We start from the raw sequence: 13,696 nt of genomic DNA on the forward strand, positions 1-13,696 counted from the left end.
GGTTGTATCAAAAATATTACACAGCACAACTGCTTTCAATATTGATAATAATAATCAATGTTTCTTAACCATTTACCATTAAACACTCTTAATTGCAATCTACAGTGAATTACAAAATAAATTTCCATTTTTCATACTGTATAATATTGTGACATCTAAATTCATTTGAGCATTGAAAATGACTGATTGTAGTTTTATTGCATTTAATATTTGTATTGAATTTCTAAGACAAACCTGTTTAAAACAACCGCTGTATAACGCCGTTCCACAAAGATGATTCCACAGAGGATGTTGGTGAAAGGCGACGGAAAATTAGCTTCGGGCTTCTCCTTTGCCTCCGCCTCTTCGTCCTCATCTTCGTCCTCAGAATCGCTCCAAGAAACATAATTGTCCTGATTGCGATTATTGTACCACTCCACACTCTCAAACTGCTGCCGTTCGAAAGGCTTGTACTCGTGGAGAATCTCCAGAAGTTTGATGACCTTGGGAGTAACAAACTTCAAATCTAAGGAAGCTGGAGAGAAATGCTCCTCACATAAGGCGTGGATTTTTCTCAGAATGGTGTCTGTGAACAACAGGAACTTGCGGTTCAGCTCTTCCTGTTCATGTTTGATATATTTCTGCAGCTCCCGGACCATGATTCCTGCAGCTTTATCGGCACACCAAGGGCCCAGCACAGTTAACACGGCACGACAGTCATTCAGCACCTAGGGATAAACAATCACACAATCAAACCACAGTGATCTGAAATCACTGCAGGAGGTTCCTTTGAAGAGTACCTATGCGTATAATACAAGATCCTAAAGGAGAACCTGTTTGGAGATGAATGTGGGATCTCGATCTTCTCGATGAGCAGGTAAGTTGCAGTCATTAAGAAAATTAAGGGCTTCATCCAGCTCACTCAAAAGCCTCTCAGAGAGCCCACTCTTATCCTGATATAGCCCACAGTCCAAAACAACCTCACGAGGCTGGGACGCATACCTGGAAGTAAACACACATGCAAAAAAAACCTCTAAAATAAATGATACTTAAAGGACAGATAAACATTGTTTCAGTCCTACTGTGTCAATTAGATACAGACATTTTTACAAGGAAACAATTCTGTTCTACAAGCTGCAATAAAAGCAAAATTGACCAGAGGTAAAATCAGAAACATACCGATCAAGAACCACAAGATCAGTGGCAGTTTCTGCACTGCTCTGCAGAATCTTCTCCAGGTTCTGAATCTTCTCCTCCAGATCACAAGGGTCACATTTGCCATTTAAAATGGAAGCAGTCAGACCCAAAATGCGAGGACAACCTGGACAACCCTCACAAATCTGTAAAGAAGACTGACTCTGATTATTAAGGCATTATAACTAGGTTTTATCATCACCAACTACCTACAATATGATAGCCATATTGAATTACAGTTGGACTCAAAATTGACAGCAGTGATCAATCATGAAAACAACTGTGTAATCTGATTAATATTTCCACCAAATATGTATTAATATCATGAGAAAAAAACATTAATCTCAATGCATTATTGCATTGTTTCAACACAGCTCTAATTATAACTAATGTGTTATATGAACGTATCTTCCATAGTGATGGCCTGCATTTTTTAAACTGGCTGGTTTTATGACTAAAATATTATATTCTCCTAAGAAAAGAGAAGTCAAAGCATCTGCATTCAGCCAGTCTTCAAAGTTAAAGGGACTAATCGCCCAAAAAATTCTGTCATCGTTTACTCATCTGCATGTTATTACGAACCTGTATGACTTTCTTTTCTCTGCACAAAATAAGATATTTTGAATAATGTTGGGAACCAACACTGAAGCCAATTGACTTTCATTGCATGGATACATGTCTCAAAAATATCTTCTTTTATGTTCCACGGTCAAAAGTCATTCATTCAGATTTGGAGCGAGGGTTGAGTAAATGATGACAATTTTTTTTTCTTTTGGGTGGACTATCTGTCTTACTCTGAACTTAGGATGTGCCACTAAGTGTTAGCCTTCAAAATAAAAACATCCAGTTTTAATGGGTTTCAGATGAGCAACAATATCTCATCCGTGCCTATGATCAATCTCCAAGACTAAATACATGCCCATTAATACTATAATAATGGATCAACATCTTTTTAGCATCTCTGTGGAGTGACAGTTAGATGAGACCTCTCTTTACACTGATAGATGTGATTTCATAGCACCCGTTCAATGCTGTGAAAGACTGCAATTTCACCTTCATTATTTCCCGATAAGGATGGTCTGTGATTGCAAGGTGGCATTCGTCAAAAACCAGCAGGTTGATTTTTGATAGTGGCAAGACTCCATTTTTTAACACGTGCAGGAAGATGTGGCACGTCATGACCAGCACCTGAAAGAACAGACATTATGAAAAAAAGAGGGATGAGGACGGAAGAACATGACAGCTCATCAAATCGTTCAATAATTATATGAATAAATTCATAGGCTTATTAAATGGAACATGTACAATCACACCTGATTCTCTATCATCTCTCTGTTCCACATCTCCTCGGGCCATGATGTCATGTAGTCGCCCACATGGAGATCAGAGTGGGTTCTTACAGTAGAAGCTTGCTGAACCACAGATGATGCTGCAGTCAGGAAAAATGAACAAAGTATGTTTATGAAAAAACATACAGAAAGAGTTTGATCATGTTTTAATGTTTTTATGTGACTTGACCATTCCTCACCTGCATTCACCAGGAAAACTGTTCTCTTTCCGTTCTCTCCACGGATTTGGTGGGAGAGTTCTTTGATTAGGAGTACTGCGATAAAGGTCTTCCCTGAGCCAGTATTTAAGCAGACTATAGTATTGTGTTCAAGAGCTGCTTCAAGAAGTTCAACCTGGTGGGAAAGTACAATTAGGTGAAACTATTCAGAATCAGCAAGAAGTTTTAAAAGTCTGGGGTCAGAAAGATTTTCATCAAAGCTGCTATTTGATCAAAAGTGACTGTAAATACATTTTTTAATGTAACCTTTCAATTAAAAGCTGTTCTTTGGAACTTTTTTATTCATCAAAGATTCTTGAAATAAAATATAGAATGGATTCCACAAATATATTACGCACAACTGCTTTCAGCATTGATAATAAAAAATGCTTCTTGTGATTTCTCTGCCAATTCGGCATAAAAGAATGATTTATGAAAGATCATGTGACACTGAAAAAAGAAATATTGGCTACTGAGAAAAATCAGCAGCGCCAGGACAGGAAAAATTTACATTTGGAAATATATTAAAACTGTAATAAAATCAAAATCATATTTCACAGTCTTACAGATTTAATTGTATTTTTGATCAAATAAATGCAACCTGGTAAACAGAAAAAAAATATTTTAAATTATTTAAAAAAATAATAAATAACATAAATAATATGAATTGTAATACAAATGAATTGTGATTACTTTGATGCGTGATTTTCATTTCATTTTCAATGAAACCTAAATAGGACATGAGCTGTACAGAGTATTTTAATGGAGTGAAAAGCACTCAGACTAGCTTAAATATCAGAGTCCAACCATTTCACAGGACTCGCCTGATATTTCCTCGGTGTGTATATGTTGTCATGTATAGCTTCCTGCTGCCACGGGAGACCGAAGAAGGGCCCCATGGGTGAGGAGGCAGGGGTCACCAGCTGTAGGCCAGCCATGCTTAGAGACTGTTAAGCAGGGGACCTCCAGTCATCCAGTGTTTATCTCATTGCAGCATGGCCTTCTAATGCTCACTGCAAGAGACAGACCACATAACATCAGATCAGTAGGATGTCAGGAACAACAGCGCTAAAATCAACTATGTCACGTTGCTGTTATGTCTGGTGGTATTTTGAGCGACATGTTATTTAGTTCTTGTTAGAGGCCATCTGGATCAGGTGGGTTACTGATTATAGATGAGAGTGTTTACTCACAGCGTGTACATTTCCCACCTTGCTGTGTGACCGGGCCGCACTTATTCTGGGCATCATTATCAGAGCTCTTAAAATCAGCTCATTCTTTTCCCCCTCGAGTCACTCTGCTAGGAAAAACAGACATACATTTACAATCTGCACAACTGTAAAACAAAATAAATGTGTTTTACATATAGAGCAAACAGGTCTGAAATTATACTGTATTTACCAAATTATGGAATTAAGCACCTTATTAGAATGATACAACAAAAAAAAATAGCTGTAAGTAAATTTTACTTTTGGCATGAGGTTGGGTAAACATTTTATTCTGGTCGAAAACCATCCAAAAAACTAACTGTTTGACATGTAAAATGACCAACAGTTTTGTTTTTACAAGTTATGTAAGGCTAAATTGACATTCAGATCTTGATTAAACAAACTTTGCCATATCTAATGATTACTTCTTCCTCAAAGCACTATTCATACTAATCATAATTTATATATGTGGAAGCAAAGTTCACCTAAAACTTAATTTAAACATTTAACAATGTAATTTAAAACAAAAAAATACTACTTTTCAAGTGTGGGATGAGTAAGATTTTAAGAAAATGCTTAAGAAAATTCTTAACTGAAAAAAATAAAGCAGCATAACTGGATTTTTCAGAAATCATTCTAATACGGTTATTTGGTGCTGAAGAAATATATTTCAACTGCTTAATATTTTAGTAGAAAGAAATTTATTTTGAGAATACTTTAGTGAGTAGAAATTTTAAGTAACAGCACTTATTTAAAATACAAATCTTTGTAACATTATAAATGTCATCCTGAGTGAAAGTACTATTATTTTATTTTTATTACAAAAATTAAATTAAATAAAAACACTTACTGGTCCCAAATGTTTGAACAGTAGTGTATCTTCTAATAAATTCTCATTAATTTCTTACTTGCACTATAGTTTTTTAAGCATACATGTATATTTTCCGTTGCTTTGACCAAATAACAGTGGACTAAACATACTGATCATAAAGAGAGCAGAGAGATCACAGTACCTTAATGCTGGAGATGGGGGAGGGGCCAGAGACTATATTCTTTTAATAATCTGAAAATGGAGAGAGAGGAAACATAGCTTGTGATAACGGACATATCTCTGGCAAGGAGAGGACAGCTGAATTTGGATGACAACTGGCTTGTCAACAGATTTTTGCCACTCAGGATCGACTCTCCTCCTGACCACCGCTGTTCGACACAGCTGCAACAAATCACCACAAGTCGTTTCAGCTCAAGTAACACAAGGCTTCATTTTCAGTGAGCGAAAAACATTTGCTCTTGGTTAAAAATCTGCTCTTAGACTCCATGTTCGGGTTCATGAATGTCTAATTCAACCACATAGGTTATTTATTTCAGATTTTAAAAACGCTGACATACATCTGTTTCGGTGAACGAAACATTCAATGTTAAATGCTTGACTGCAAAACAGCTGGCCAGGTCACAGCTGCCCGATTCGACTACGCTCAGGAGATTTCCAGTGTTGAAAATCAAGGCTCAAGACAACTTGTTACTGGTACTTTATCTTAATTAGTGAGATCAATACATCACAAAAATGTTCCCACAGTAATTAAATCATCATAGAGCCATACAAAATAAAATCAATGAGATATCATTCAAATAGTGTAGGAGCTTCCAGAAACTGTCTTTTTAAGCTTCACTTACTGTTCAATTAAATGAAAATCAACAATAAAAATCGTCCACAAAAATATAAATAACTTGTGCACAAAATTGGAATATCTCATAAAATATTTGTGAATAAAGCATCGTTTTAATCCAGAGAGATAAAGAGAGAACAAAACCCTTACTTCCTGATTAATTTGCGGTAAATATCATCAAGAAAATTCTATATAATATTTAAAAAATGTATATAATATTTTTTGTATATAATAAAATTACGAGCTTCAGAGCGCACAGACAAAACACGGTCATGTCATCTTATTTTCGGAGCCTGCTATTTAGGAACACAGGTCTGGGTAGTGCTGCACGATTATGACAAAAATCATAATTGTCAATTATTCCTTTGAAATTGTGATTATTAATTACGAATATCATGATTTACCATTGTTTGATGCAACTGCATGCCATATATTTTATATGAAAATAAATAAGCTGAACTTGAAAATATTTAATGCTTTTCTATAGTCTATATGTCAAATATACATCGGATTGATTTTTTCTTTAAATTATAAAAAAAAGTTAAAATATAAATGTTATTAAATTGTTATACTAAATCAATGGAGACCCATAAAAAAACATGTAGAAAGAAAAAAACATATCTTCTTGATCGTGCAGAATAACATATGTAAACTTTGAACGATTAATTGCCACTTTGAACGATTATGTAATTGTGGCATCCATAATTGTAAATGCGATTAGAGACATTGCTTAAGCATTTTAGAATTGCAAAACTAGCATTTCTGAAATGAGATCGGTCCATTGATGTCCCATCACACAGTCAGACGTCTTTTTTGATGCGCATTAAGGAATTTATGTTTCCATCATAGTTTATGCTCATATTTTCATGAAATTAAGAAATGTATCCTACTTAGTTGAGCGCACACGCTTTTTTATGTGCATTTTTAGAATTTATGCGCATCTTGGTGTATCCATCCAGTGTTTTTTTATGCAATATCCCAAACTAATTAAGAAACAGGGAAGGGAATCCATTACCGTATAAAATTAAATGTTGCATTACATATCTAAATTTCACAATTAAAGATTGAATTAATCATCATAATAATCTATTATCAAAATACCTCATAGTTGCTGGTGTAATTTACTTCTTTTTTTTAGATATCAGTTGTGGCCAATTAATAACAAATTAGCAGAGTTCTGCAGAATTACAATTAGTATAGTAGGACTACATAGACACACACACACACACACACACATACATACATATTAGGGGTATAACGGTACGTGTATTCGTACAGGACCGTTTCGGTACAGGGCTTTCGGTACGGTGCACGTGTGCACTGAATGACCGAATGCAATATTTTGTGTGCGGAACATAGGTACATTTTCGTGTTTCCACACGAACATATTAAGTGGCGGAAGTCTCCGCGTTCAGCACAAATCCCGCCCTGCAGCTGATTTTAAAGTTTTCAAAAGGCATCACGAGAGCGTGAACATCACTACAACTAGGGAAAAAAAACGACCGTGATTCAAATGCAGCTCCCGTCGGCATTTAAACAGACCTTTGCTCTTAATTCCAATCGGGCCAACGCTATAACAAAATCTGAGCAGGCCTAAAAACTGAAACTGTGGTTGCTGCACTCTACACTTTGGAAAAGTTAAAAAAATATTTTTTTAAATATGAGCAGGCCTACAAGCTGGGATTGGTAATGCTGCACTGTAATCATAGTTATGTATTTATATTTTTAATTATATTTTATTATGTGATATTGGTTTGAGACAGAGTATTTTATTTAGTGGAGAAAATAAAATAAAAAACCTGCAGTTTAATGTTTGCATTTCTTTCCCTTACTGTACCGAAAATGAACGAACCGTGACTTTAAAACCGAGGTACGTACCAAACCGTGATTTTCACATACCGTTACACCCCTAATACATATATGTGTGTGTGTGTGTGTGGTTTTCTGTATCAGAACATAAAAAATTATTTGGTCATTGGCAGGTCTTCAAATTTGGAAAATAAAACCTCAGATTAACAGCATCACATTGCATATCACACTGTGTTATTATTTAATTAACAAAAATTAAGCCAAAATGGAAAAACCATGTGTGGCAAACATAGGACACCCTATGATTCAATTGCCTGTAGATCCTCTTTTAGCAGCAATAACTTGAATTAACCATTTTCTGTATGACTTAACTTAATTTCTCACACCGTTCTGGAGGAAATTCGTCCCAATCTTCTTACAACGTTGCTCCACTTTATTAAGGTTTGAGGGCATTTGTTTATGAACAGCTCTCACCACTGACTCTCATTTCAGTCAGGATGAGCTCTGGACTTTGACTGGACTACTGCAACCCCTTGATTCTTTTATTTTCAGCCGTTCTGCTGTAGATTTGCTTGTGTGCTTTGCTTGGGTTCATTATGCAGCTGCATGACCCAATCTTGACCAAGCTTTAGCTGTCGAACAGAAGTCCTAACATTTGCCTCTAGAATACTTTGGGATACAGAGGAGTTAATGGTCAGCTCAGCGAGCGTGAGGTGCCCAGGTCCTGTGGTTACAACCCAAGCCCAAAATCATCAGCTCATGTGTATCTTTTGGGATGAGGTGTTTGTGCTGATATGCTCTTTAGGTTTTCACCAAACGTGGTGTTGTGCATTACAGCCAAACATCTCTACCTTGGTCTTATCTTATCTGTAAGTCTAACGTTTGTTTAGATGCAACTTTGCAAGCCTAAACTGCGCTAGTATACTATTTATTTATATGTATACTATTTATATATTATATATATATATATATATAGGGAAGTCGTGGCCTGGTGGTTAGAGAGTCGGACTCCCAATCGAAGGGTTGTGAGTTCGAGTCCCGGGCCGGCAGGAATTGTGGGTGGGGGGAGTGCATGTACAGTTCTCTCACCACCTTCAATACCAAGACTTAGGTGCCCTTGAGCAAGGCATCGAACCCCCAACTGCTCCCCGGGCGCCGCAGCATAAATGGCTGCCCACTGCTCCGGGTGTGTGTTCACAGTGTGTGTGTGTGTGTGTTCACTGCTCTGTGTGTGTGCATTTCGGATGGGTTAAATGCAGAGCACAAATTCTGAGTATGGGTCACCATACTTGGCTGAATGTCACTTCACTTCACTTCACTATATATATATATACACACACACACACACACAGAACATTATAGACAATGGTTAATTTTGGTAAAGCCAGCTATTCTAAATTCAACTTAGGATCATTGACTATTTTCAATGTTGATTTACTGCCAAGAAGACTAGTTAAATTAATAGCTGTTATTTCATCTTAGCAGAACTACATCCACTTGGTCAAAATGGCATAGACATCTAGACTTTCTGTTAACCTCTAGCTACACTGTAGGCAAAACACCAGGCCAGACTGGCTGCATACCACTGACCCAGTTGAGTTTCAGAAAAAAAGGACTAGGCATGACCTGTACTGCCATGTGAATGACTCTGAATATAGCAGCAGCTATGATCCTGTGAGTACTGACTGTTTACTAGTAACATTCAGTCCAAGATAAAACTAAAATCTTTCAAAATACATAGTGATAACTGATTACTACAGCATAAACATACAGACAAAAAATGTGAAAGTGCGCAATGGAACAAAAAAAGAAGCAAAATGAGCTAAACTTAAATATATCCAATCAGAGAAAAATCTATATATGAACTATCAATTTAGGAGACTTCATTACCAATAGGAATATATTCACCGACAAACATGACAAAAACTAGTTTAAATGTAATTTCACATGCAGGAGTACCAACATAAATGTGCCCAACACCGTCACATGAAAGGACCCCTTGGGCCAACTTATTCAGCAGGGCACCTGATTTGACCCTGAAAATAAAGGGCAGGTCTCTGTAACCCCATCTCACATGCGCTCATAAATTCTCATCAATTATTCATTCTGCTTACATTACTGTCACTTTATTTTGAAGAATGCCACTAGTTGATTCAGCGGGAAATTGCATTTGCAGTGCATGTGTTTGCAAGTGTGAAATATTCTAATGAGATGCTGCAGTGAGCAATTTATGAACTTGGCGAACGGGTACACAACTTTGCTATTCATATGTCAGCATAAACCTGATGGTTAAGATTCAACTTCAGAATAAACAGGTTATGGAATAAACACATATCAAATGGCATCAAACTTTATTTCGAGTTTGAAGACTTTGACATATAACATAGTATGTTCTATTCTAATGGTTCTATCCACATTAAAAATAAATAAATAAATAAAAGATTACAAAGTTACAAAAATGCTCATACTGCTATGCGGAAGACAATTTATGACTCTTTTTTAATATTTAATTTTTCCAATCTAAAACAAATTGCAGCTTTTGATGACAAAGCATTTTTAAATCAATATTAATAACTGGTTAAAAAAGGAAGTGTGTATGTATGAATGCAGCATGCATGTAGATATTTATGTGTCATATATATATATATATATATATATATATATATATATATATATATATATATATATATATACACACACACACACACACACACACACACACACGTAGCTCAATTGGTAGAGCATTGCGCTAGTAAGCAACAAATCATCAAGAAATCGACCTCACAACAAATATTAGTCAGTTTACATGTTAAAATAAAGTAAACCATATTATCAAGGTTTATCCTGCACATTATACTCAATCTGTTCCAGGACCATGATTTACATCAAAGTACTACAGTACCACCTAACTGTACCAGGGTACAGCCACAGTACTTTTCTAAAATTTAGCATTTAAAAAAAATGGCATTATAGTTTTGGGACATATAATCTGGAGTTCCATGTCAACATTTAGTTCTACAATACATTTTGAAGTATCAGGGTCATAATACAACCACAGTACTTTTTGTTAAGCGATATCATAATCACATTCATTTGCCATAGTAATTAAAAGAATTACCATGGTATGTCAGAAAAAAATATAATCATAGATAATTGAAATGATAATTAATAAAGGATCTTAATGCAACACCACATCCACTATATTCTAAAATTTGAAAAGGCATAAAACCCTTTTAATAATCCTTTGTGGCACACAAGAAAAAAAAAATCACCCACGTTTCAGACGCCAATCAGATGAGAACCTGTGCCCTCCAGCAACATATTTACTGCACTACACCAGAGACAATTTGACTACACCCATCATAACAATCACAGATGCATACTAAAAATTATTATTCATTCATATCAGTTAGGCCTACTTGCGACCTTGGCCTTGAAACCAGCAACACACCCGAGCCCCCCAAAAATCATGCATCTGTCTCTTTGCCAATCACAAACGTGAATCTTGCACTGTGCTACTATTTGAGTACATATGGAACACATCACCCTATCTGATACTGTCCTAATATTCAATACTAATCAGTCCATGTGAATCAGTCTCTCAGGGGCTAATAGACGCGTGTAGCTAAAAAGGCACCGTCATGCAATCAGAAATCACATTATGCATTGATTTACCTCACTTAAAACCTCTTATAATAAACCCCGTGTTGCATTTACACCGCCAGGGATTGAATGCACGAACCGTTTTCAACTAATGTACCTCTGACAGCTCGGTTTTTGGGGTGATAGTGGTTAGCACGCGAGCTCGCGTTAGCTTCGGTTGTTTTTTATTGATTATTTCAAAATCACGAGAGGAAAAACACAAGCGATCAGCGCGCGAGGAATTTGTAGATTCGAGGCGTGTGCTCACCGATGGTGTATTGTTTTATTGGTCGTGTTGTGTTGAAGAGTGTTTCATTAAACGGTGCGGTACCCCTCTCTCCCCATTCCCTCCTGCTGCTGCTGCTGTTGTCAGGCTACTGCACGCGCGTGAAGCCTGCGACGACGAGGAACGCCAAAACGCGAGACCAGCAACTATGACACCACAACTAGTCCATAGCATTGATATTACTTTAAAATAAAAGTCTCCAGCGTCCGTTGACAGAAAGGGTACTTTTGGCCCCGTAAACCTTTGAGAAAAAGAAGCGCATTTCCTACACTCGTATGGAGGACCAAACCTGCAGAAATTCGAAAGAAAGAAAGAAACAAATGTACAAATAAATAGATAGACAAATAAATAAATGTAATAAGAAGAAATAAAGTATTCTGATTAATATCATTTATATTATATAATTATATATAATATATAATAATAAAACAAATATAATGCATTTTACAGTACATTTAATTGTACATTTTTTTTTATAAATTTCCTTTCATTTATCATGTTCTGCATTTAGTTTTTCATATGTATTTTATTTACCTTTACATTTAGACATTTAGCAGATGCTTTTATCCAAAGCAACTTACAAATGAGGACAATGGAAGCAATCAAAATCAGAAAAGAGCAATGCTATGCAAGTGCTATAACAAGTCTCAGTTAGCCTAACATAGTACATGTAGCAAGGTTTTATTTTTTATTATAGAATAAATCAAAAGAAAACAGACAGAATAGAAAAGGAATAGAGCAAGCTAGTGTTAGAGGCCTTTTTTGATTTTGTCGATTGTAAAATAAATAAAAAAGAGAAGAAACCGACAGAATACAAAAATAATTAGGAAGTTGTTAAAAAAAATTTTTTTAAAAGAAAACAAGCATTTAGTAAATGAATAGTGCAAGTCTAAATAGGGCATTTTTTTAAACAATAGAGTTAGAATAGAGAGTGCTAGAATTAGAGGGTCAAATAAAGATGGAAGAGATCGTGTTTTTAGCTGATTCTTGAAGATGGCTAAGGATTCAGATGCTTGGATTGAGTTGAGCAGGAGTTTTAAATTTAATTTATTTTTCCACTTATTTTTATATTTATTTACACTCACACTAGTGTATTTAATTGTCTGCTCACATTGTCTTTTTTCATATCCTATTTGATATACAATCATAAGAAAAAGTCTGTAATTAGTGTCATTCTTTCATCACAATTCCACAACAGGTTTTTTATTGTTTTTTAAACTAATCAAATAATATTTAATTTTCTTTGATTTCTTCTTTGGTTCACATAACACCTCAAGCATGTTTTTAAATGACACCGCTTGTCTTCACTTTTAAACAAGTACACTAACTTTTGTCACAACAGTAAGGCAGTTGTAATGTTTGAAACATTTAGTTTGAACATAATAGACACTGAATAGTTTTTAAACATCTACTTATGTTTATGTAAACTATGTTTTTAATATTTAATTTAATGTCTGGGTCTAATACAAGGCAATAACACAGTAACATATTTACACAAATGGCATTTAATAGCAAAAATAAATTATATTAACATGATAACAAGTTGAAATTTGTCTTTCTTTTTTTTAATCAAACCCTGTGTCATAAGTGCTCAAGCTAGTACAAAGTTAACAATCACGAAACAAAAAATAAAGAAATTCTGCAACTAAGAATAAGAAGTACTGATATAAGAATGATAGACAATTACATTATGATATGTGATGATCATGAATACATTTACAAAGGGTATTTCTGAAGAAGGATATTTCCTTAAAATAAAATTGGTGTGAATAAACAAATCTTCATGCAGTTGATTAATAGATGACAAAGTTACAATTAATCATGCAAGACTACGACTAGAAAAGTGCCTGAATATATTTATACAAATATGTATTTCTACTGTATGATCTGGTCTGCAGTCCAAGTATGATTAAAATAGTACCAGTTGGTAAATGAAGACCTAAAATGCCTAGCTCTGTTTACTAGAACACAAGTGAGTCACGGTTTCTTACCGCCATCTACTGGTCATTATAGGAACTTCAGTCGTTTCAAGCAAAAGGCGGTGTCAGAAAAACAAACGTTATTTGAATCTCGATCAAAGTTACTGCTTTGTTGTAATGAGAAGTGCAGTGAAGTAGGAAAATTATTTTAGAGCATATTAAAATGTGACAAAAAGAGAGACGTAAAACACCACATTTTAAAGCCATCATAATAAACATAGTACATTCGTCTAACAAAAAAAGCCATTAACTATTTATTAAATAAATATGAATTGGTAATGACTTGTTGAAATTAAATGTGAAATGTTCATTATTTATCTGATTTTTTATTTATGCCTTGTACATTTCCATTTAAAAATGCAGAATTATTACGCCAGCTTTATTTG

The 13,696-nt window shown here is 35.1% G+C and overlaps 1 protein-coding gene across 2 annotated transcripts in view; it reads right to left on the reverse strand.

Moving 5' to 3' along the window:
- Positions 1-11,480, reverse strand: part of dicer1 (dicer 1, ribonuclease type III) — a 25,536-nt gene extending 14,056 nt beyond the window's left edge. The window contains exons 1-10 of one of the 2 annotated variants that reach the window (XM_059520125.1): positions 11,314-11,480; positions 4,941-4,990; positions 3,913-4,016; positions 3,544-3,732; positions 2,702-2,855; positions 2,487-2,602; positions 2,227-2,361; positions 1,159-1,319; positions 813-981; positions 235-707 (exon numbers count right to left, since the gene is read on the reverse strand). In XM_059520125.1, coding sequence (XP_059376108.1) covers positions 235-707; positions 813-981; positions 1,159-1,319; positions 2,227-2,361; positions 2,487-2,602; positions 2,702-2,855; positions 3,544-3,657 — 1,322 coding nt within the window. In that variant the 5' untranslated portion in view covers positions 3,658-3,732; positions 3,913-4,016; positions 4,941-4,990; positions 11,314-11,480. Of the gene's footprint in view, positions 1-234; positions 708-812; positions 982-1,158; positions 1,320-2,226; positions 2,362-2,486; positions 2,603-2,701; positions 2,856-3,543; positions 3,733-3,912; positions 4,020-4,940; positions 4,991-11,313 lie in introns of both variants that reach the window. The other variant, XM_059520126.1, reaches the window with a different exon arrangement.
- Between the last annotated feature and the right edge of the window lie 2,216 nt (positions 11,481-13,696).

Source organism: Carassius carassius, chromosome 32 (genome assembly GCF_963082965.1).
Source record: "Carassius carassius chromosome 32, fCarCar2.1, whole genome shotgun sequence".
Taxonomy (NCBI): Eukaryota; Metazoa; Chordata; class Actinopteri; order Cypriniformes; family Cyprinidae; genus Carassius; species Carassius carassius.